A 23,298-nucleotide genomic window follows, 5' to 3' on the forward strand; every position below is an offset into this window, starting at 1 on the left:
AAAAATTAATAGGGTATCAATTGGTCAATGTTACAATAATATTTTGTATTAGAAAAAATTATTATTAATACTAATATTGCATTAAATTATAATATAAATGATATATATGGTTATAAATATAAATATGGAAGGTTATTGAAATCCAAATGCTTGAGGATGTTTGGTTTTTCAAGAGTGTTTCTCAAGAGCGCCACATGTCACTACAATATTGAAACTTGAAAAATAGGTCGTAAATTTATATAACTAGTATAGTGACCCGTGCCAAGCACGGGAAAATAAAAAACTTTTTTAATCAAATTTATAGTTTTTATATTATGTTATCTTAAAGTCATAAGTGTGGTTATAATTTTAAATTTGACATGGAAAAAAAATATCATCTTAATTTTGTATATGTTTTGAAATATTTAAACATTGCACATAACGATTAAAGTATTTAGATTTATATTTATACTAATTATTTGTAGTATAAGATGTACTCATTGTTAAACTTAGCATATGTAATATTTTTGCAAAAATACGCTGACGTACTGTATGTTATTATTTGTTGACATAACGTATTTTATTAATCATAAAAACTAAAAAATTTGTATTTTTTTATATAATAGTCAGTGTCAGATGTATACACCTAGTCTGTGAATGCAAACATTAAATTTTTTACGGATGTGTATAAATATAGTTTGGGATACAGAAACGCCGATTGTTATTTGTTTTTATTTTTTACAAAACCAATGGTCTAATGTAAATATTGTATTTTAGGGTAACAACGATGAAAAAAAAAGTTATGCGCATTGTTATACCTGAAAAGTGCATCAATTAAAAGTCAATGACAGGAGGATCTACTTATATAGAAATTGCATGTCATGCAATGACCAGTACGCCTAGGGATGGCAATGGGTACCCCATGGGTAGGGTACTATAGTACCCATCTCCATACCCGCGTTTGTAAAAAATGTATGTACCCTAACTCGTACCCATGTGGGCAACAACTTTAATACCCTTCCCCATACCCTTTGGGCATCTAAGTGGCCATTACCCGCACTTTAACTATGAAAAAACAATAAAAAAACATCACAATTGAAATAAAACTACGATCCAAAAAATTTCAAATAAGTTAAGCAGTTTTTAGTCTCAGGTTTAGGCTTAAATACCTAAATAAATTAATTAATTGTACACTAAAAGTAAATAAATTATTTATCATATTATATAAATTCGTATATGTGGGTTGCGGGGCTGGGTAGTATAACACCCTTACCCGTGTTCGTACCCATTTAAATCTGTGGATATTACCCGGACCCGTGCCCAGACCCATGAAAGCGGGGTTTTATCCTACCCGTTGTCGGTATTTTTTGCGGGTACCCACCGGGCCTGGGTCCAATTGTCATCCCTACGCTTTACAAAGAAATTAAAAAAAAATGACTTCTAAACAATACGCAACCTTAGTTTTCTAAATTATAGCAACAACAATTCTAAAACATAACCAATGATCATACTTTTTGAAAAACTTCACGATACACAACATTTGTGGTCTCCTTGCAAACATTATTATTTTCATCCAAGATAAACAGCTTAAAACCTTTTCTAGAAGTAACTCGAGAGACAGCGACATAGAGTTGTCCATGCGTGAACACGGCTTTAGGAAGATAAACTCCCAATCGAGATAAAAATTGACCCTAACTTTTATTTATTGTCATTGCAAAACAAAGCGTAAATGGAAATTGCTTGCGCCTGAATTTGAAGGGTAGTCCTGGATCACTCAGAATAAGATTCATCATGGGAATGAACACCCTAGTACCTGCCCTTTTTCCTGTAATTACGGTAGCAACTATCGTGCTCTTCCCTAGATTTGTAACCGTCAGCCTCGTACCATAACACAGTCCATTGGCCTGATCGATCTTTCTCATCAGCATAACTGGACATCCTACCCTTAGTTTCAACCGGTGATTTGGAATTCCAGAGCTCTTAATACGTTAAGAAATTTCGTTGTGAACCACTCGCTCTAGACATCAGAATTTTCGCCTGATCGACAAACAGAATCAGCGCTTAAATACTCTTTCTCTTCACCTAGAATTAGTGACATAATATATTCGTTAACATGGGAAATTAGCAGAGTGTTTTCCCTGTGCTAAGTTTTTCCCCCTAGTATGATACCCGTGCTAAGCATGGGAAATTAGCGTAGCGATAAAATTTTAATAACAGAAATATTATTTTAAATAAATTTGAAAAGTAAATGACACAAAAAAATATCTCTCGAGCAAAATTAGTGTACATTTAAGTTATTTGTCATATAAGTCAGCATAAATTTAAAGTGAAGTTTGTATAAATTATAAAGTTAATTGTAATATTGTCTATTTTTTGTAAAAGGAAGTATTATATAATTGTATTAACGTATGTCATTGAAAGTTGCCTCATTTAGTAAGTAGTTGAATCACTTGCAAGGTCGTGGGTTCAACTCATGTTGTCAATGCGAGAACCTCTTTTATGAGTGATTGTAAGTAACTTTGTAAGCGCTGATCCTTGAGGTGTGTCTTGACCCATAAGAGCCTCAAGAGCTCAACTCACAAAAACTAATATGTAACAAAAAAAAATATGCAAAATCTATGAGGTTAAAAAATGTCTATCTTTCTTTCACCATTTTCATTTGCATTGTTGTCACCGCCTTTAATTGAAAGTATCCATTTTCCAAACTTTACAATTTCTTCGTGCTCTGCTAATACAATATATGCCCCCAAACTCAGATTCACAGTAACTCTCGACATAATGCAGTTTTCATATAGAATGGGTGAATTAATTGAAGAAACAACAATATCATGTCATGATCTTTTCCTGATTACAGGCAATGTCTGTCCGAAATCGCCACCTAAAACTATTATGATTCCACCAAACTGCTGATACTTATTGTGATGATCTATTTTTTACATGATGTTATGTACTCCATGGCCAACTACTCAAAAATAAAAGCGGTGCATCATTGATGCATCATCCCAATTAATAAGTTTAATTGACAAAGTAGTTTTTCCCTAGGACTATCCTTTTTCATGGTTAACATTGATGACTTCTTAATCTCAATCATGATTGTAAATAATGAGTGTCGAGCTCTTTCACCCAGTAATGATAGAGCTACAATATCGTCGGAAGCAACGTTCAAAAAATTATCCCTTTAGATCTAACAGGTGCATGCATTTCCATATAAATGTTTTCCTAATATACCACCATAACTATATATGAAAAATAAATCACTGCTTCCAGAAAGAACAGACTTCGTGATCTTATCATATACACATCTAAGTTCGTAATTCAACATAAATTGTAGATCCTCATGTGTCTTTGCCGATTCAACTTTGTCATACTTAGCTCATCAACAATAAGCTTCTTCATGAAGGTTGGCATATCATTAGTGTTTCGTCATGACATATATTTAAATTTTTTAAGCAACATTTTGTTTAGTAGATGGAGCTTTTCAATATCGATTAAACATAAATTTTTCAAATAATTGTGACGGATCGAAGATCTACAAATTATAAATAAAATTTGAAAAATTAATTTTAAAAATGTATATACAAAAATGAATGATAAAAAAGTGTAAAAATACATATGAATAGAAATAACCATTAATTTGCAACTGCTTCCTCCTTTCATACATAATCTCGTATAACAATAGTTGTCATGTGGCATCCCATACAACATTAGTGTTGCTTCCTCTATTCATATGGAATATCATCTAACAATAGTTGCCACGTTGCATCCCATGCAACACTAATGTGTGTCATTATGCTCAAAACAGAGTCAAAAATAACGTACACAATTGTTGATCCTAACCCAAAACACTTGATTCTGTAATTCAATATATAAACACTTTACCATCTTCAAGTAATCTCAAAGCATAATATGTTTCTGGGAAGGTGTCATGTGTAGGACCATCAACTATTTTTATGCATTTGTATTTCATGCAGCCTTTTTGAATGATTAATTGTATCCTCATGTAGTATAGTTCACTTACACATGTGAGCGTATAACCAAGTCTTGCAATACAATATTTTTACATGGATGTCATTGTTTATTGTCCTTAATATATGTAAATCTCGTTGGAAATTCAACATATATTAGGTCTCGACCCTATTCATATTGACAATTTCCACGAAACCAAATAGGAAACCTAATGGATGCTTGTTCATTATACCCCATAATTAACTTAATGTCGCGATTATCTCCAAATGAAAAACACTGTTCATTATGCAAATTTGTCGACTTAAGGACAATATTCCATTTTTGGTGCATATCAAAAGAAAATATTCTTCAAATAGCCTCGTAGAGTGAAATATATCAACTATCATAGCACTGATTTATTTCATCCACTGGCTTAAATTTGTCATGATTTTCACCATCAACTTGCATCTTTATTGTTGCCTTATCAGGACCTTAGTTCACATAATTAAAAAGGTACTTAATGGAGTTAGACTTGTTACGATATTCCATGTTAAGATGGCATTCTTACATAATCATAATTAAAAAGGTACTTAATGGAGTTAGACTTGTTACGACTATCTAACTTGACAATCAGTTTCTTAATATTATCCCAAAATCGTGATACTTATATTTAGGTTAACCATCTTCATCTATCGTGGCAGTTTCTTGAAATCTCTTAGGATAATATTTTGAAAATCTGCCATCTTTCATGCGAGGAGATTTATGTCTAGCATAACCACATGACCCATGCATCATATACAAAGAAACAACATCAGTCAATCTTGGATAAAGTGTACCATCAGACAACTCATCCAATTTGCAAAGAAGAGTCTTATTTATCGTATACAGATACGTGGTCAATCCTATCAACATCTGCATAAAAAAATCAAATATTATATATTCAACCTATAATAGAAGTCAACCTCATAGAGTTGGGTAAAAAATTACAATAGTTGATTATATGTTACTTCAAGTCATTACCATTCCGTTGGAACGAACCATCTCAGCACAAGGTTTTTGAAAAAATATTTCATGACATGTCATATATGACAAAAGTTGCATTCTAAGAATTAAAAACCTTGAAGAAATAATACCTCTAACTTCACATTGTACATGTGTCGATTTAAATTTTAATATAATAAATTGAAAGTGTTTACATATTTTATAACATATTTATAGCATCATATCTTAATAACAAAATGAATTAAAAACATTAGAGAAATATTGAGAACATGTTTGTTATATTTAAAAAAAAAATACATTCTACCATCTCGAAATATCCTTCTGCAAACACATGATTCAAGTAAATCAATGGAATTTAGTTAAAAATAACAAAGATTCAAAGTGAAAAAAAAATAAAATTGGTATATAAAATATGTACATTTTACACACACAAAAAAAAAATTTGATTAACTAACCAACGAAGTAGTTGCAATTCTGTCAAAAAAAAAACAAAGTAGTTGCAATTATAATCATTAGATAAATATATTTGGTGATTGTTGAGATAGGATCTTTTTTCATCGGATTCCAATTTTTCACCTGATGATATACATTAGATGATTGGAGAAACATATTTCGTTTTTCATTTGCATTAAATACAAAATATCTCCCATGAAGCATGGTTTATTTGACTCAATTGATCTTCGATTTCCTTCTTGAATGTTATGATTGCATCAATCAAGTGTAAATTAAAATTGCCGCTGTAACAACAGTTAATTAATCATATACGCCATTAAAATTATCCGACTCAAATGAAATTAAAACTTCACTTGTAACAATAGGTATACATCATTAAAGATAATTGACTATTTCACCAATTTTCCTTAATCTTTAAGATTTTAACCTTTTTCTAAGTTATTTTAATATATTTATTTTGTATCTATTCTATTTCTATTTAACTAATGTGTAAACTTGTATAGGAAACCAATAAATTAATATACAAACTTTTTAGGAAATTTAAGAATATCTTAAAATCGGAATCAATTTAAGGATATTAATGCATTTCAAAAAAAGATAAGAAAATTAAGAATCTCATAAAATATAAACCAATTCGATTTAAATCAATTAAATGCTCTTAATGCAGGCAAGAATTGTAAAAATTTGATCAAACTTATTTTATCAACAATAAAGTAATTTTGTTCATTTTTTTTATATATTTTGATTGTATTTTTTAATTTTTATATGTATTTCGTATTTTTATTGTATTTTGATAAAAAAATTAGATTTTAATTATAAATTGATTTAAAAAATTTAAATTTATATTTTGAAATGATTGCTTTTTCATAAATTAAATTAATATGAATGCGGCAACTAATGAAAATAATTGTCAATTAATATTCATCAATTTATATATTAGAATCAAAATTATACAAATTCAAATCCATGATTTTTTTTTCTGTTATTGAATATTGATGATCTTTTTTCTTGAAAGATGAATATTGATGATCTTATATCTGACATTTACACACATTATTTTTTAACCAAATAGAAGGTCGTATTTATTGCATGATACTAAAGAAAAGAAATGACTTTATCAAAAAAAAAAAAATACATCAAAAGTCATAGCGTGATTAAAAAAAGAGACAAAATTGTAATAGATATTTACAAAAAAAAATAGACATCACACGTGTTTTTTAATATTGTTACACGTTTATTCCAAATTGTTTTAAAGGCTATTTGATAAATATATAAAAAAAATAAAAAAAAATAGACATACGACCCTGTTTCATCATGACCATGACAAACCCATCCTTGATTCTCTATGCCATATCTAAATTTCTAATTGAAAAACGAAATTAATTTTAGAAAGGAAAAAAAAGTAACAAATGTAGGCAACAAAAAGAAAGTAAATTTGGAATCATATACAATAAACTGTGATTACCATAATCAAATGATATCACTATAATAATCTTTTATTCAATATAGAACATGTTGAATCTCTGCCTAAAGAGACGTTTTTTTAAAAGAAAAATATAAAATACAATGGAGTGATTTTCAATGACGTTCATTCTTCAATCTAGATATTGCAAGTCATTTATATTGTTTCCTCCATATCCAATTAGAATGAACTTTGATATCTTGAATCCACGCACCACCGCTCATGTCCACCTAAAATAAATCAAAATACACGCATTCAAAATATCAAATTTTGTTCAAGCTCTTGTGATTAAAATAAATAATTCCAAATCCTTAAGACTTAACAACAATAATAAATGTAAATAAAAAAATATAATGAATATTAAAAAAGATAAGAGATTTCTATAGAAAATGACACAAAGAAGGGGATATATCAGAAACAAAGTCAATCTTCGGAGCCATTCGGATTGGAGAGAGATACGAAGATGACATAAAGAAAAAGAAACAAAACAGAAATGAAGGCAACTGCAGAATTGGAGTTGTAATGTGAACAAACTGCTGGCTAACAGGTCTAATTTATGGTGGATTTTTCAGGACAATTTCGTAAAACAACAACATTTAATTTGAGCTCATATCTTAGCTATTAAGCAAAATATATTATTATTTTTTTGTTTGGTTAAAGCCTTGCAATGTAACAAAAAAAAAATAGAAATAACCACATTCAATTCGACCAATCAAATGCAAGCTCATATCTTAACTATTAAGCAATATATAATATTTTTTTTTTGTTTTGAAAAAAGTTTATTATCAATATGTTTGTAGTCGAAAATAGAAAATCAATAGGTCGTAATGTTTTTTTTTTGTTCGGATCGCATAGAAAGTTGCTCAATAGGTTGTTTAGTTTAGAAAGTTTTAATCTGATTTTAATACCAATAAATTCCAATAACCTGTATTTATTTGGGTCAAATAAAAAAGCTACAAATTCATGTTTATGTGATTTTATGTGATTGCAGGTCAAATTGAGAGGCAAGATCATTATATACTGCATTCGAAAAAAAATCATGTTTACCATTTTATAATGCAAACAAATGCTGGAAAAAAAAATAATAGGACTATTAATTTAATGTCATCTAATTAGTTTAATCGGTTTCACTCAAAAAGAAAATCAGTTTGACATGTCAAATAAAAAATATAAGAAGTCAATTTGTTGATTTGTTATATTAGGAGTTATACTTATTATTGAACATTATTTCATTCATTTATCACTAATGATACGTTTCTAACTCCAATTAAATATATCCAATTCCCATTTTTTATTTTGGTTTAAGGTTTATTTTTTTAGGGAAGGTTTAACGTTTATTTTAGCAAGTCCATCAAATACAATCAACTGAAATCAATTCTGATTTTGTTTCACATCATTTGTCAAAAAAATAATTTATCTAACATTATTTGGTTTTTTTTTAATAACCACTATTATACGTTATTCTTACTATGTTACTATACAATATATATTTTGAAAATAGAAACAAAAGAATATAAACTTAAATTATACAATATATATTTTGAAAATAGAATCAAAAGAATATAAACTTAAATTATATAAAAAATTAATGGTTACTACCAAATCTAATTAAATTATTTTAAAAAGTTACACTTTTATCAAATCATATTTTTTTTTTTGACAAATCAAATCATATTTTTATCATTTGACATATATCAATTATTTGATCTCTTTGATATTTAAATAATTATTCCATTAATCGTATTTTAATTAGATATTACTTGTTTTATTTTAATATCTGAATTCAAATATTTTAATTTAAATTATTTGATTATTAAAAAAAAAGCATATTTTATTAAAGTTTGTATTTTTTGAATACGAAATGTTTGATTTCTAATTTAATTTCAAATATTAGAATTTGAAATTGTTAAACTTCCTTTTATACATAAACATTAAATACAAATTTGTGAGGATGAATGTGGTGAGAGTATTTTGTGAGGATGAATGTGGTGAGAGTATTTGAGAATGCCACGTGTCATAAGAATAGGAAGAGAAAAAACATTTCCATAAAGGGCTATGGAATCGGCCGTAAATTTATATTATATAGATATAGATATAGATATGTTCAAAAGTTTCATAAAAACAAATAGAACTACTAAAAATGAGTGTTTTGAGATTTTTCATCTTCTTGAAAGCTTTTCCATTCAAGTCTTCCCATTTTTCTCCATATGGGAAATGTATGATTTTAATGTTGCTTGTTCCCTATAAACAAAAAAGGACAAATCAACCGGATATATAGTAGAACTTTATACCACATATTTAAAGATTTTTTTTTATGCAATCGGTCGGTTCTCATCAGAAATAGAGTTGATAATTGAGATTATTAAATAAGTATAGTTTGGCAAGATTATTAAATATTGGGTCTTCTAACCAGTGTGCTCAGAGTAATGGTTAAAAAATCTACAAATAGAAATTTTGTCTTGAAAATGTAAGATGTTACTTTTGATCAAGTAATGATTATACAACTTTTTCATAAAAACTTACTTGTTTTGAATGGTTAACCAATGTCCTTGCGACATTGGTTAGCATTCTACTTAAATATTATAAAAAATTTAAGTTATAAACACCAATAATGTTAAAAAGTTTTACACATGTATTTAATTATGCGTCATCACATCAATTAATGAAATATTTTAAAGAGTTTAATGGTAGAGGGTCGACGATCCAAAACAACTTTACACACATAATTAATCAAAACATTAGTAACACATTAGTTGTGGCAATTCTGACTATTTTGATTGGTTGTATCCAATATTTAATAATCTTGCCAAACTATACTTATTTAATAATCTCAATTATCAACTCTATTTCTGATGAGAACCGACCGATTGCATAAAAAAAAAATCTTTAAATATGTGGTATAAAGTTCTACTATATATCCGGTTGATTTGTCCTTTTTTGTTTATAGGGAACAAGCAACATTAAAATCATACATTTCCCATATGGAGATTTTAATTGTCGATCTACCACCATTAAATTCTATGATATACTACTAGAAATTGTACATTTCACATCAGAGTTTTCACATCAGTGGACAAATAACTGAGGGGAAAGATAACACGGTGGCATTTCACATCAGTGGACACAAGTAGCTGAAGGGAAAACTAAATAGTCTATAACATTTCCCTTCAGTGGAATTTTGAACCGAGGGGAAATCAAAGCGGTGGCAATTTCGCAATTTTGTGCAACTTCTCTTCACCAATAGGATAAGGATTGGTTTGCGTTTGTTTTAGATCCCATCTCATCTTTCTTTCCCAAATCCTCTTTTTTCCGTCGTCCTCCATACACTACATTCGATACAATTTTCTTCCCTTATGGCTTCAGATCGCAAATGAAAAGAGGAGATAACTAAACAAAGGCGTTCATCCCCACACTTCTCCATTCATCCAAAAACAATTTCATTCTCACACTTTTCTTTCTTCCATCCTCATGAGAAATCCCTAAAACACATTCTTTATCAATGATGATTCTTACTGAGAACCCCAAACCCTTCTTGTTGGTCAATCGAAGCCCAAACCCATTACGAATATTTGTTTTGTTACTTTGAAGTTTGAAGATCTAAACCCTAAACCCATAGAGAAAATGAAGAAAAATCGAGACCCAAAACGTTACTTGTTTCACTATCTGTGTTCGAACTTTGATCTATTTCATCCATTGTAAGTTCTACCACCAATCTCTTCAATCTTCACGTTTTCCCCCTAATTTTATCCTGGTCCATTTTTTTCTTTGTTTATAAAGGCTTTTGATTGATTCAGATTCGTGAAAAGAAGAAGCAAATGGGGACAAAGAGAAGTGTTGGAACATGGAAGGAAGGTGAATTGAAGGGAGAAAGGGTTTTCCTTATTTTTCTTCTTCGAAATTTCCTTTTGATCGTTGTTGTTCCCACCATCAAGTACTTCACTGGTTATGGTACCAAAGTCATCCCTTCCAGCCACTTGGTATATTGTCTATCTCTATAAATCTGTCGTGTCTCTGATTTTTGTTTGATTTTTTGTCATTGGTTATGTGTATGTTACTAATAGTGACTTTGAAATAATGTCTATATATTTCATGGTTTTTGTTGTGATTTAATTGAATTATGTATTTGAGTGAGATCTGTAAAACATTATCAATTTAAAGGCTTATTATATGGTTATGGGATTGCTATTTTAGTTTTGTTTTTACTTAATTGAATTTTTGAATGTTTAAATGTACTAATGAAGAGATAATGAAACCAAGTGTGATATTAGTGACTAGTGATTGAATGATTTTAATAACTTGATGTTTGTTAAATATGAGTATTGTAATGTGACCATCCCTGAGTCACACTTGTTGTCCATAAAGTATAATAATAGTAACATTGAAAGCAATGTCATATATGTATTTGTGGATTTTAAGTGACGGATTTTGTTCTTCGTTGTGGTGAAATGTTTTTGTTTGTTTTACTTGACAGAGTAGGTCAAAGTTCTCTCGTGGATTTGGTCATTACAAAGGCTAAAATTCCTCCTTGCCTCTGTTATGATAATTAGAAATGTAGGATTGGGATGATAATTAGAAATGTGAGCTGCACTATTATTTACAATATAGACCTACTAGCATATTATGATATAAAATACTTAATATTAATGGATTTGTGCCTAAGTTGCGTAGGCCTTACCCCCAAGGCCAAAATTGTTGAATGGTTATTTTACTAAAAGAAAAAAGAGAAATGATATTTGTACACTAGTGATGTCGAAGTTTCCGTGTCAGTGTCGTGTCAGGTGTCCGTGTCGGAGTCCATGCTTCATAGTTGTTGAATTATTTTAGTATCAACCAAAACTTTGTTTCTTCTGGTATTCTGTTTTTGTACCTACACTTGTAATTTGTAATTTTTTTATCAATGGATTATTATTTTTTTAGAATTTATAATTTGTATGTGCATTTGTAATCTATAATTTTTTATCAACATATCAATGACCTGCAACAGATAATTTACCTATTATAATTTTGAACATCTTTAGCATTCAGGTTTGGCACTTATAACAAAGGATGAAGCACTGCTTTGGACTGATGGATGTTATTTTCTGCAGGCTGAACAACAACTTAGTGATCAGTGGAAGCTAATGCGTCTATGGTAAAATTTAGAGCAATGATATTTAGACATAAAAAGTCGACACCGTATACGTTCAATTTAAGTGCTCAAGTGATTGAAAGTATTAGGAAGCTATGAGTCCTGACAAGACATTGAATATAACATTCTTGTGTCAAAATCATATTCAGGTGACTTCAAAATCGTATTTTCCAGTTGTCGCGTGCTGCAGATTTTGTTCTCAATATTTTCTTTCTTCAGAGGATTGCTGGTGAAATTAAGTCTTTTTCAACTGACGGATGGGAAGCACCAAAATTTGTAAAGAGAATGGATAAATTTATGCTCTATCTGCTAACAGCGGGAAAAAAAGCATTGGTTAATGCTGGAATTACTGAAGATGTGATGGATGAGTTAGATAAAACCAAATGTGGAGTTTTAATCGGCTCAGCATTAGGTGACTTCAAGGTAGTTTGATTTTACAACTAACAGCACCATAACTTCTTTCAGAACTTGCAACACATGTTTGTCTTGCGAGTTCAATTTTCTGCCATAATTGCAATGGACCTGGTTTGTCTGCAGCACATGTTTGTCTTTCAGAAATTGCAATACATGCTTGCAATGGACCTGGTTCGTTTAATTAGTTCTTGGAGTTTACTATAGATACCATAATTGGGTGTCTTGGTGTTTGTCATAAGCTTCAATTTTTTTTGTTGGGCCATGTCCAGTAAATGATTTTTCTTATGGATTGCAGGGATGGATGGGCCCAAATTATTCTATCTCTACAGCTTGTGCGACAAGTAACTATTGTATATTGAATGCAGCCAACCATATCATCAGAGTTGAAGCTGTAAGTATTTTACTTTAATATATTAGTTCTTGGGAAATAAACAGCATTTATCATATTTTAACCACCTTTTAGTTATCTTCATTATTTTGTGTGACTTCTTGTTAAATGATATTTCCTTTTTATTAAAAGATGCCAACAGTTTTGATAAATATGAAATTTTCTGTAGGATGTGATGCTTTGTGGGGGCTCAGACTCTGCTATTATTCCAATTGGTAATTTCTTTTATTTTTTATTTTTTATTTTTTGGTGTAATACTTTGCATTGAAAGGGCATTGGTCCAGTCGGGAGTTTCAAAAGAGGATGTGAATTACATAAATGCTCATGCTACATCAACCCCATCTGGTGATCTTAAGGAATACCAAGCTCTGATTCATTGTTTTGGTAAAAACCCCGAGGTAAATTATCCTTTTCATGTTATTCTTAATTACTTTTGTTCTCTTCTTAGTTGTTATTACTTTTGTTCTCTTCTTAGTTGTTATTACTTTTGGTAAAATAGAGAATGCAGATTTTTTTTAACTGCTTCTGTAGAATGAAAGCTTAGTAGGCATCCCAATTCTTTAATTTAGTATGTGTTAATTTTCAGAATGTAGTCAAGGATCGTAGGTGAATGAAAGCTTATCGATTAAGTCGTGAGTATGATAATGGAGTGACTGAATTTCTACAATTTGCTGAAAAGAATCTTCCTAACACCGAGGGAGTTTTTCCATGTCCTTGTATTTCTTGTGGGAATCAGGACCCAAAACTTAGCAAGGAAGAAATTAGGGGCCATCTAGTTTCGATAGGGATTTGTCAAAATTATACCCAATGGATATGGCTTGGTGAAACTATGATGCCAAGTGTATACCAAAGAGAGGAAGGCAATGTAGATATGGATGATAGACTTGAAGACATGATACATGATATTGGAGAAGAATCATTCAAGAAAGCACATGTGTATGATAATTTATGTAAAGATAAGCACGTGTGTATATAAGAGAATTTTCTTGTTTTTATTTTAGAGTTAGATTATATGTCCTTATAATTTATGTACTTGTTAAAATTATTGGATTTTTCATTGAATTTATATTATTTTGTTATATGACTTTTATCGCATCAAGAAAATGAAGTCAATGAATAAAAAATATATTTGTTGTTTAATCAAGAATAATTTTTTTTTAAAATAAAAACGGATTTCACGTCAGTGGTAATAATATCTGATGTGAAATATGCAGATTTCACTTCGGGGGTGAAAAATCTGCCGTTGTGAAATACATGTTCATATTTGGAAAAAAAAGCGATTTCACATCAGTTGGATTACAAGCTGATGTGGTTAACGAAATAGCCTTTAATTGCCCATCCTTGTCAACATCCAGCAATAGCCTTTAATTGCTCATCCTTGTCAACATCGTCTAGAAGTAAAAGAACTTTTCTTTGGGGAAGCTTTTTTTGTAATATTGAAATTCCTTGTCCAGCACTTGTTATCCCCATGTTCCTCTCTCCAAAAATTTCCGATAGAAGGATCTTTTGGAGATATATCAACCCATTTTTGTTAAAATTTTCTCTGACTTTTTCTAAAAAACAGAGACATTGAAATTGATGGACGATCGAATTATAAACTTCAAGAGCGAGAGTAGTTTTCCCTATTCCACCAATCCCATGGATCCCGACCATGTGGATTGTATCATTAGACCCAACATTCAAAAGCGAAGTCAAGTGTTGCCTTTGGTGCTCCAATCCAACTAGGTGATCACCAACGTGTAAGACAATAGGTTTTATATTTCTTGAGATTTGATCAACAATCTTCTTAATAAAGTCACGCTCATACTCATCCCTATCGAGTAAGAGAAAAGAGGTCATTCAAGTACATATGTCTATGTTTTTAACACTGGTCATATATTATGCTTAATTTTGTCTTTCGCACTCCACTTATCACAATTGTACGCTTTTAACCCCCATTTTTTTAGGAATTTTGTCTGCTTATGTTTTCCCCATAATTTGGTAGTTTCTCTGCCAAAATTTATATTGATGCGACCTATTTTATTCACGTAACACTCAATTCTCATAGTCGTGTGACTTTTTTTTGAAATTATAAATATGCCAAAAATCAGCTTGTACGTACACTTCGAATCAAACTTCTATCCATGGGGACAAACATTTTGGCATTTTTTTTAGCTTTATTTTTCAATTTTAAGAAAAGTCGTGAGTTGATTGTCACGTCAATAAATCATATCACCACAACATAAATTTGGAGGAGAATTACAAGAGAGAGAGACTACAAAATCATAAAGAAGGCAAGCTCAAGGATTCAAAATTCCTCAAAAATATAAGAGGCTGAAATCACACAATTATGATATATGGAGGGTAAAAAAAGTGCTCGTAAGTCTATTTATTGTAACTAAAATTGTCATTTGTTTTTTGAAAAATGAATTAAGAAATATAATTATCGTATATTGTTTAGCTTCTTATCATTCCCTTTACTAAAAAAAATGTAAGAAAAAAGGGTCATGTTAACCAGTGCCCCGGGGCACTGGTTAAGTAAACTACAAAAGGAAGTTTCAAAGTAAAAATAACACTTTTTAAGCTTTTGATGAGTTGACAACACAAGTTTCAATGCAAGACTTTTTACATTTGATTCCTTAACCAGTACCCCAGGGAACTAGTTAACATTTTCCAAGAAAAAATAATCATCCCCCTATTTTACATTTTTTTTGGGTTTTTTATCCTCCTACCAATTTTAGTGATTTGTCATTGTTACTAATGACATGTTGGTGACGTGGCAATGTGTGTTGGTAATTAAGTTTCCATGTCATTAACTGAAATAACTAATTACATACAAAATGTAAAAACTAATTGACTAATAATTAGAAAAACACAACTTTTTCATTTTTTTATTAAATTATAATAAAAAAATGAATTAGGTTTGATAATATTAACCCTAATTTCTTAAACAACTTTTTTGAAACAATCTACGGAATCCAACATGCAAATTCACTCACATAACCAAAACTTAAGTCAAGCATAAATGCATATCCAACCTATACATAATTGAAATTAAAACATTAACTAACCAACTTGATACTTGAAGAATGTCTCTAACAACGGGAATGTAGCAGTTCTATTCAAAGAATTCACGATATGCAAATGGGGGTTGTGATGGATAACTCAGGGAAAAGTAGATGGATATTGAAGAAATTATGAATTTTAGAAATTAGGATTTATGTTATCAAACCTGATTCATTTTCTTATCTCTATCTCTATTATATATATTTGCACTATTTTTTTTTAAAAGTACACTTGGCATCCTATTAGTGAAAAGGTTCATTTAATGATTTTTCTCATGTACACACAAGGTATGATGGAGTTTATAATAGGAAAAAAACAAACAAAATTGGAATCCAAGTATGGTAACCGAAAATGTTGTGCAAAAAGTCAGAATTTTAAATTGTTGTTTAATTCACCAATGTTTTCTTTTATGTACACAATAAATATGAAAAAGTTTATAATGGAAACAACAATCATAATTTGATGAATTATCCTAAAATGTTATCTCTATTTTATAAGAGTATTTAATGCACATGATTTCAATCAAAAGTTATCTCTATTTGAAAAAAGATGATTATCGTTATTTCCTTAACAGAATTTTATAGGAGTATGTTATGCATATAGTATCAATTTTTTCGTATTTCCTTAATTTTTTCCTATTACGGAAATAATGAAGGATTATTGTTATTTCCTGCGGATTTCCTAATTTGATGATGTTAATGGGCATGAATATTTCACTAGAACATTTCCCGTGCAAGAAGATTATGGAAGATTAAGGATTAAAATATTTTTGCCTTTTGTGTAGCTGTTTTTAAATCGATAGAACTGATATAATCCTTATTCTCTATACTATTTTATGCATATAGTGCTTTTTTCTCTAAAAAAAAAAACCTCTGTCACAAAATAGAATTATTAAAATTAATTCATTTCATTTGTAAATATTCGTCCAATATTACATTGACATGTGTCAATGTCATTCTTTTAAACCAATCATTGCAACTATTTGATCTTATTTTTTATTTTCACATTGCTTCCATTAATATTTCATTTGTGCAATTAGCCTATTTATACCAATGTTTTCTTCTGTTAAATCATCTGTCTACTTCTCTTCCCTCTCAACCTAGAAAAAAAGGTATATTCAAATGGCTCCAAGATCAGATATAATATCTGAGATCAGTCCGGTGAAGGAATCTTGGACCATAGTTGTACGAATTGTTCGTGCTTGATTTGTTCGTGATGTCAATCGGGATGCTCATCCGTTTTCTCTCGACATGGTTCTCATGGATGCATCTGTGAGCATATTACGTTGCTTTTTTTATTATTAATGTTTTGTTTTGTGTTATTGTTTTATTCCTTGCGTTTTCAGGGAAACAAGATTCACGCCACTGTACGAAGAACTCTGATCTACAAATTTGAGAAGGACCTGCAAGAGGGAAAGGTCTACTCTATGAGTGGTTTTGGTGTGGCTGCGAATCTTGGATCTTGATTATTCAATGATTTTTCTCTCTCTCTATATACCGACACTTTGTTTTTCATTATTTTCATGTGTCTCTTCCCCCCATAATTTTTTTTTTTTTTTTATAAAAACAAGTATTTTATGTGTTTTAAAAGCATATTAGTTTAATCACTTGGTTGTAGACTATGATGTTGATTTTATTTTTTATTTGTATCTAATTGTTTATTGCTAATGCTACTTTCTCAGGGTTCCATTGGAGAGCATGTGTCTACGTTCTACAACTTCAAGATGTTCAGCATCAACAATATAATTTTTAGTCAAGGCAATGATGTTGATTTTATTTTTTATTTGTATCTAATTGTTTATTGCTAATGCTACTTTCTCAGGGTTCCATTGGAGAGCATGTGTCTACGTTCTACAACTTCAAGATGTTCAGCATCAACAATATAATTTTTAGTCAAGGCAATGTTTTGTATTTGATATATAATCAAGATGTTAGAGTTTAGATACGTTAGGTTAATTTTTAATGAATTGTTATGTAGAAAAGCTAATCTCAATAAATTGATTTAGCCTTTATCTATATTTATTTTATGAATATTTGTCTTGCACAATGGGTATATTACACATGAAATCTTATTTGATGAATCTTAATTGATGCTTTTAAGCACATCTCCGGACATGTTAAACGTCACCGTAAAAGTTGCATACAATTGGTTCACATCATCTAAGTTGGACAAACCATTTCTAATAAGAAGACATCTTAACATCATCATGTTTTACAATGATTGTTTTTCACTTATCATAATTTCTTCAATATAATGAATGTATCAAAATCTTCAATCAGCCATTGAGCATTAATCATGGTTTCTATTTTATTTCTTTTGACCGGATAAAACACAATCCTTTAAGTGTCATTTTATCTTATTTATTTGACAATCAATATATGACTTTTTCTACTTTAATTTGTCAATGAGATAGTTACTATTAAATAAATATATACCGTTTATTATAAATAGCTTCCATTTGTAAGCAATTTCATGCACCATTTCAATCAAAAATTGTATTTTTTAAATCTTTTGTATCAATGTCATGTCTTTTTTTTTTTTTTTGTCTTTCTAAATTTCACGTATTTGGTATTTTCAACAAGGCAAAATGAATTATGCTAACACAAAAGTTTCAAGTATTTGTATAATTAATATAATTCTGAAATATTAGTTTTTTTCTTTTTATTAAGGATAATAATGACAAAGAAACTTAAAAGTAATTAATGTCATTTAAATTAAAATGATTTTATAAAGGTTAAAATGTGTCATGTAATTATTTAGAATGAAAAGGCCTTGATCGATGGATCAGACGGATAAAGAAAAAAAATGATAGTGTTAGTTTTAACCCCTAATTAAAGGAAACAACTAAACCAAAAAAATATGGAAACAAACAAATATTGAAGTATATTATAACAAATAAATCAAAGACATTTAAAATTCCAATAGTTCATGTTTCTATCCGTATAAAAAAAAGTGAATTATTTGAATCTTTTAACGTTTTCTATTAATGTTTTATATTCAATTCTTTTAAGAGAATATTTAATTTACAAAAAAGTTTTTGACAAATTTTCCAAAATATAAATTGTCATTAAATTTTGAAATTTTATATTTTTATAATTTAAAATAATTAAATTTTATGTGTCATTTCAATTGGGTTGATTCTATAAATATTAGACTTTGTTGTTTAATAGGTCAAAAAAATAATAAAACGTTCTTTAAATAAGATCCTTAATTGTAACCCTTAATTAAACGAAATAAAAAATATTAAATTATATTGCAGAAAAAATGATGTGCTGTCGAAATTTAAATAATTGAGGTTACTTAGGAAAAACCTATTGAATATTTTATTTTTTTAATAAACTAAAAAAAAATTTAAGTTTTTTATTATTGTTTCACATCCATTCTTTAAAAAGGAATATTTCATGTACTTAAAAAAATTATCGCTAAATTTTCAAAAAAAAAAATTATTAAATTTCGAATACTTCAATTTGAATAATTTAATATTTTTCTTTTTTTTTGTGATTTTTTTTTAGTTATTAAGTATAATCATGATAAAATAAATTTAGAGTCATTAATGTGACCATTTAAATTAAAATGATTCTATTAAATGTCTCATTTATTGGTTCAGATGAAAAAAATGTTATTTAAATGATACCATTATATTTTTTTTGGTGGTGGTCGGGGTTCGAACCCCAGACCTTACATATTTTATGTATTGTTCATACCAACTGAGCTAAGCTCACGAGGACAAATGATACCATTTTATGATATCATGTTTTGAATCACTATTTTTGCTATTAATACTAATAATAGCATTCCTAATCAAGGTTAACTCGGCTAATAACAAGTTGATTCAACCTCAAGGGCGTGGATTCAATCCCCACTATTAGCGTGAGGATCTCTTTGATCGGGAGTAACTTTGTAAGTGCTCATTGAGTCATGAGACATATCTTGATCTTGATGTATCCTCCAGAGCCTAACTCACCTAAATTTTTTATAATAAAAAAACAATTTTTTTTTTAAATTGTAGATTATGATAGTAGTCTTTGAAATGCCTCAATTTACTTTATGAAAAATTAATGATGTGTTTGTTTCAAGGCAAAAAATTACATTCCTTGAAACGACATTCCTACCCATTTGTTTGGTAAAAATTTAGATTTCCTGGAATATTTTATAAATTAATTAATTAAAAAAATAAAAATGGAAATAAATGTTAATGGTAGTGAGAATTTATGGCAAGTTGAGTTTTATTACCATGGGAATTTTATATTCACATCCTTTAAGCATGAGAATAACAATAGAAGAAAACATGTAAATAACATTCCTCATAATATAATATTCAAGGGAACAAATTTTCAAAACTTGAAACAAACATGGGAATGTTGCATATTTCTAATCTCATGTTCCTAGGAATCATATTATAAACCTTGAAATAAACACACCCTGAGGCCTAAAGTCTCTTTGACATATTCTAAAGGAACTTTTTTATGAAAAGAAATGATAATAACAATCAAAATTTAAAAGGAGAATTGAATGATATCCAAAATTAAATTTTAGCAACAACTCAGTGATTTGTAAATTTCAATTTTACAAATTTTCAACAATTTATTTTATAAAATTTATTTTGGGGTCCCTCACAAAAGTGAAGAGAGATAGGGTGCTTCTATAGCCACCCTTCTTTGCAAGCACCTTATTTATTTGCTTCAAAATGGGGGTGTTTATTTATTATGGTGCTAAATAGGTGAAACACTCACCATTGTGGATAGTCTTAGAGACAAAAGAGCACTTATAAATATATTTATGTTTACTTTTCTCAAAGGATACAAGCTGAGTTCGAAACTCAAAATCTCGAAATTCAAAGTTTGTCCTTCTACTACTAGATTAAACTCTTAAGTTGGAAAATCGCATTGAACAAGAAAATGAGTTTTTATTTCAAATTAATAATGACAAATGAAATATCCCTTATACCCAAACCATCTATCATCTTGATTTTTACTAAAAGAGTTTGTTGGTTTAATTGTTCATGCTAATTGGGATTTCTCGGTCAAACATATTGTCCAAAAGTTGTTGGTAATTTTATGGATTTTTTAAAGGAGTTGAAAAAATGACACCACAAAATGAACCAAAACCTTAAGTCATCAGGTATATTGGCCATCTAACTTATACGTAACATCTACTTTAGCATCCAATATAAAACTTTAACTCACACTTTGACACGTTGATATCTCTCCTTTAAGTTTGAGACTCTTTGCGACTGGGATATAGAGACATAATAATATAAAGTTAGACGACTGCACACCATGCTAAAAAGGTGGGTTGATGGTGGCTTTATACAAAGAGTTTTTATCCCTTTCTTTCATGATAAATATAATGAATTAAGAAAATGAAATCCAAAATAGAAGAAAACATTTCATCATAACGTTAGGACTTTCGCGGGAGCGTAAACTGGGTTGGATAAACACATTAGACTAAGAGCAACTACTCAAATGATATTAACATCACATCTTCATCCAAATCCTAAAGGCATTGGATTTATGGGTCATCTCACTTATATGTTTGTCACTATATTCTCTTGCATCCAATCTAAAACTTTAACTCATATAAGACATGTTAACATATCTCTCTTTAAGTGTGAGACTCTCCACATCTGTGATTTGGTAACAAAGCTAAATAAAATTAGATGAAGACATATCATGGTAAAAATGGTGAGTTGGTGGTGATTTAATGGAGGGAGTTTTATGTTCCTTTCTTTCATGAGAAGCTACGAAATAAATTAGAAAAGGAAAGAAAATAAAAAAATAATCTGAACATGAGAGAAATGATAAGGAAAAAAAGGAGTGTGTACTTTTGTGGGAGCGTATAAGGAATAGAGTGAATTGTCGATAATTTTACTGGTTCGATTCAGGAGTTGGACATTTTTTAGTAAATATTTAACCAACACACATATTTAACCAACATTCAGGAGTTGGTTCTAATAAGTATTTATTTTTGTCAAATTAACAAAACACATATGTGTTTTCTTCCGTTGTCAAATTTTACCAAAGAATAAAAGTGAAGGAGTTTGAAGTAGTTGAGGTTGAATAACAAAAAAAATATAGCATGAAAGAGAATGACATCCAATAACTAAAGTTTAAGATAAATAAATAAACAATTGACAACTGAAAACTAGCAAAATAAATTATCAAAATGTTGGGATTTTTGGGTGAGTCTTCACCGGGTTGGATGATCGTATTACGTCAGTAACAACCATACAAGTGAGATTGACACCACATCTTTACATAAAACCTTAAGACATTATGTATTTCGGTCATCTCATTTATATGTTGTTCAAAATCTACTCTCCCATCCAATGTATAACGTTAACTCAAATTCGACACAATAACATATCTTAATCAATAATGTAACTATCTGCGTCCATAATTATGTAATGTAGTCAAATAAGGTCAAAATTAGGTACAACATGTTCAAAAAGATTGATTGGTGGTGATTTCATGAAGGGATGTTTATATTCCTTTCATCCATGAGAATAGAGAAAGGAAACTAGATAGAAAAATAAAACAAATATGAAGAAGTAAAAAATTGAACATGGGAGAAACATTAAGGTGAAAAATATATAGTGTGTGTTTTGTTCATGAGATTATAAAAAATAGATTGAATTATCAGTAATTATGTGGTTTTGTTGAAAGAGTTGAAGATTTTTGGGTAATTATTACAAAAAAAAAATAGACTTAATTAAAAAAACGTTGTACCATTTTAAAATTTCTAATAAACATGTATTTTGTAAATTCATCATGACACATGTACATTTTCCATTGTCACACCCCATCATAGATCATATGCAAATGAATTTGAAAAAGGAAAATGCTACTTCTCTAGAAAAATAGCATCAAGAATTTTTCAAGACACAGTTGGCAAATTTTAACTGGATGATTTATTTGTCCACTTCCTATTTTTCAGCCACACCTCCTTGAATTGTGGCAAATAGTGCATTGTGATTGGCTACTCTTTATTCTTGAAGAATTCTTGATGTTATTTTTCTAGAGATATAGCATTGCTCTTTGAAAAAATAGAGTTTGAATACAAAAATAGAATGAAAGTGAATGACATCCAAAAACAAAGTTTTACGGTAAAAATGATTAATTAAGTAAATGTTTCCCATAAATATTAAGATTTTTTTTTTCAGTCCCTTGATTTTTTTTTTTTTTATATCTGAAGTTTTTGTTAAACATGAAGATCTTGGATTTTTTCCAAGAGTGAGGGATACTTTCTCCCACACTGAACGTAGTTGAGCACGCAAACAAATTCCTTCTTTCATTGGTTTCAGGAGACGAAAAGGAATATATCAGTTCTGATTCGGTTTACAAATCAGATGAGAATAATGAGGTACAAAGCGTCAAGTTGTGGATTTGATAAAGAGAGCGACAAAGCTGCTATGTTCAAAATTAATAATATGGGATGAGGCACCGATAATACATCGTTATTGTTTTGAGGCATTTGACCAAA

The 23,298-nt window shown here is 29.4% G+C and overlaps 1 protein-coding gene and 1 long non-coding RNA gene across 9 annotated transcripts; both read left to right on the forward strand.

Moving 5' to 3' along the window:
- The first annotated feature begins 10,026 nt into the window (after positions 1-10,026).
- Positions 10,027-13,855, forward strand: LOC146917776 (3-oxoacyl-[acyl-carrier-protein] synthase II, chloroplastic-like). Of its 8 annotated transcripts, none has more exons than XR_015015882.1 (7): positions 10,027-10,536; positions 10,619-10,818; positions 11,929-11,972; positions 12,119-12,392; positions 12,679-12,774; positions 12,941-13,169; positions 13,358-13,855. XR_015015882.1 is itself a non-coding variant. In XM_085719578.1 (5 exons), the coding sequence occupies exons 1-4, from the start codon at positions 12,065-12,067 to the stop codon at positions 13,118-13,120; spliced, it is 432 nt and encodes a 143-aa protein (XP_085575704.1). In that variant the 5' UTR covers positions 11,980-12,064; the 3' UTR covers positions 13,121-13,169; positions 13,358-13,855. The 8 variants fall into 8 exon arrangements, 1 of the variants encoding a protein (XP_085575704.1); XR_015015881.1 differs by having other exon boundaries at positions 10,028-10,536; positions 11,860-11,972; XR_015015878.1 differs by having other exon boundaries at positions 10,028-10,536; positions 11,867-11,972; positions 12,119-12,554.
- A 2,550-nt stretch (positions 13,856-16,405) lies between these two features.
- LOC146917777 (uncharacterized) lies at positions 16,406-17,578 on the forward strand. The gene is made up of 3 exons (XR_015015895.1): positions 16,406-17,087; positions 17,162-17,255; positions 17,498-17,578. It is a non-coding gene; the product is annotated as an uncharacterized LOC146917777 (long non-coding RNA).
- Positions 17,579-23,298: the final 5,720 nt, after the last annotated feature.

Source organism: Medicago sativa, chromosome 6 (genome assembly GCF_051527215.1).
Source record: "Medicago sativa cultivar Bolivia chromosome 6, Bolivia_mono, whole genome shotgun sequence".
Lineage (NCBI taxonomy): Eukaryota > Viridiplantae > Streptophyta > Magnoliopsida > Fabales > Fabaceae > Medicago > Medicago sativa.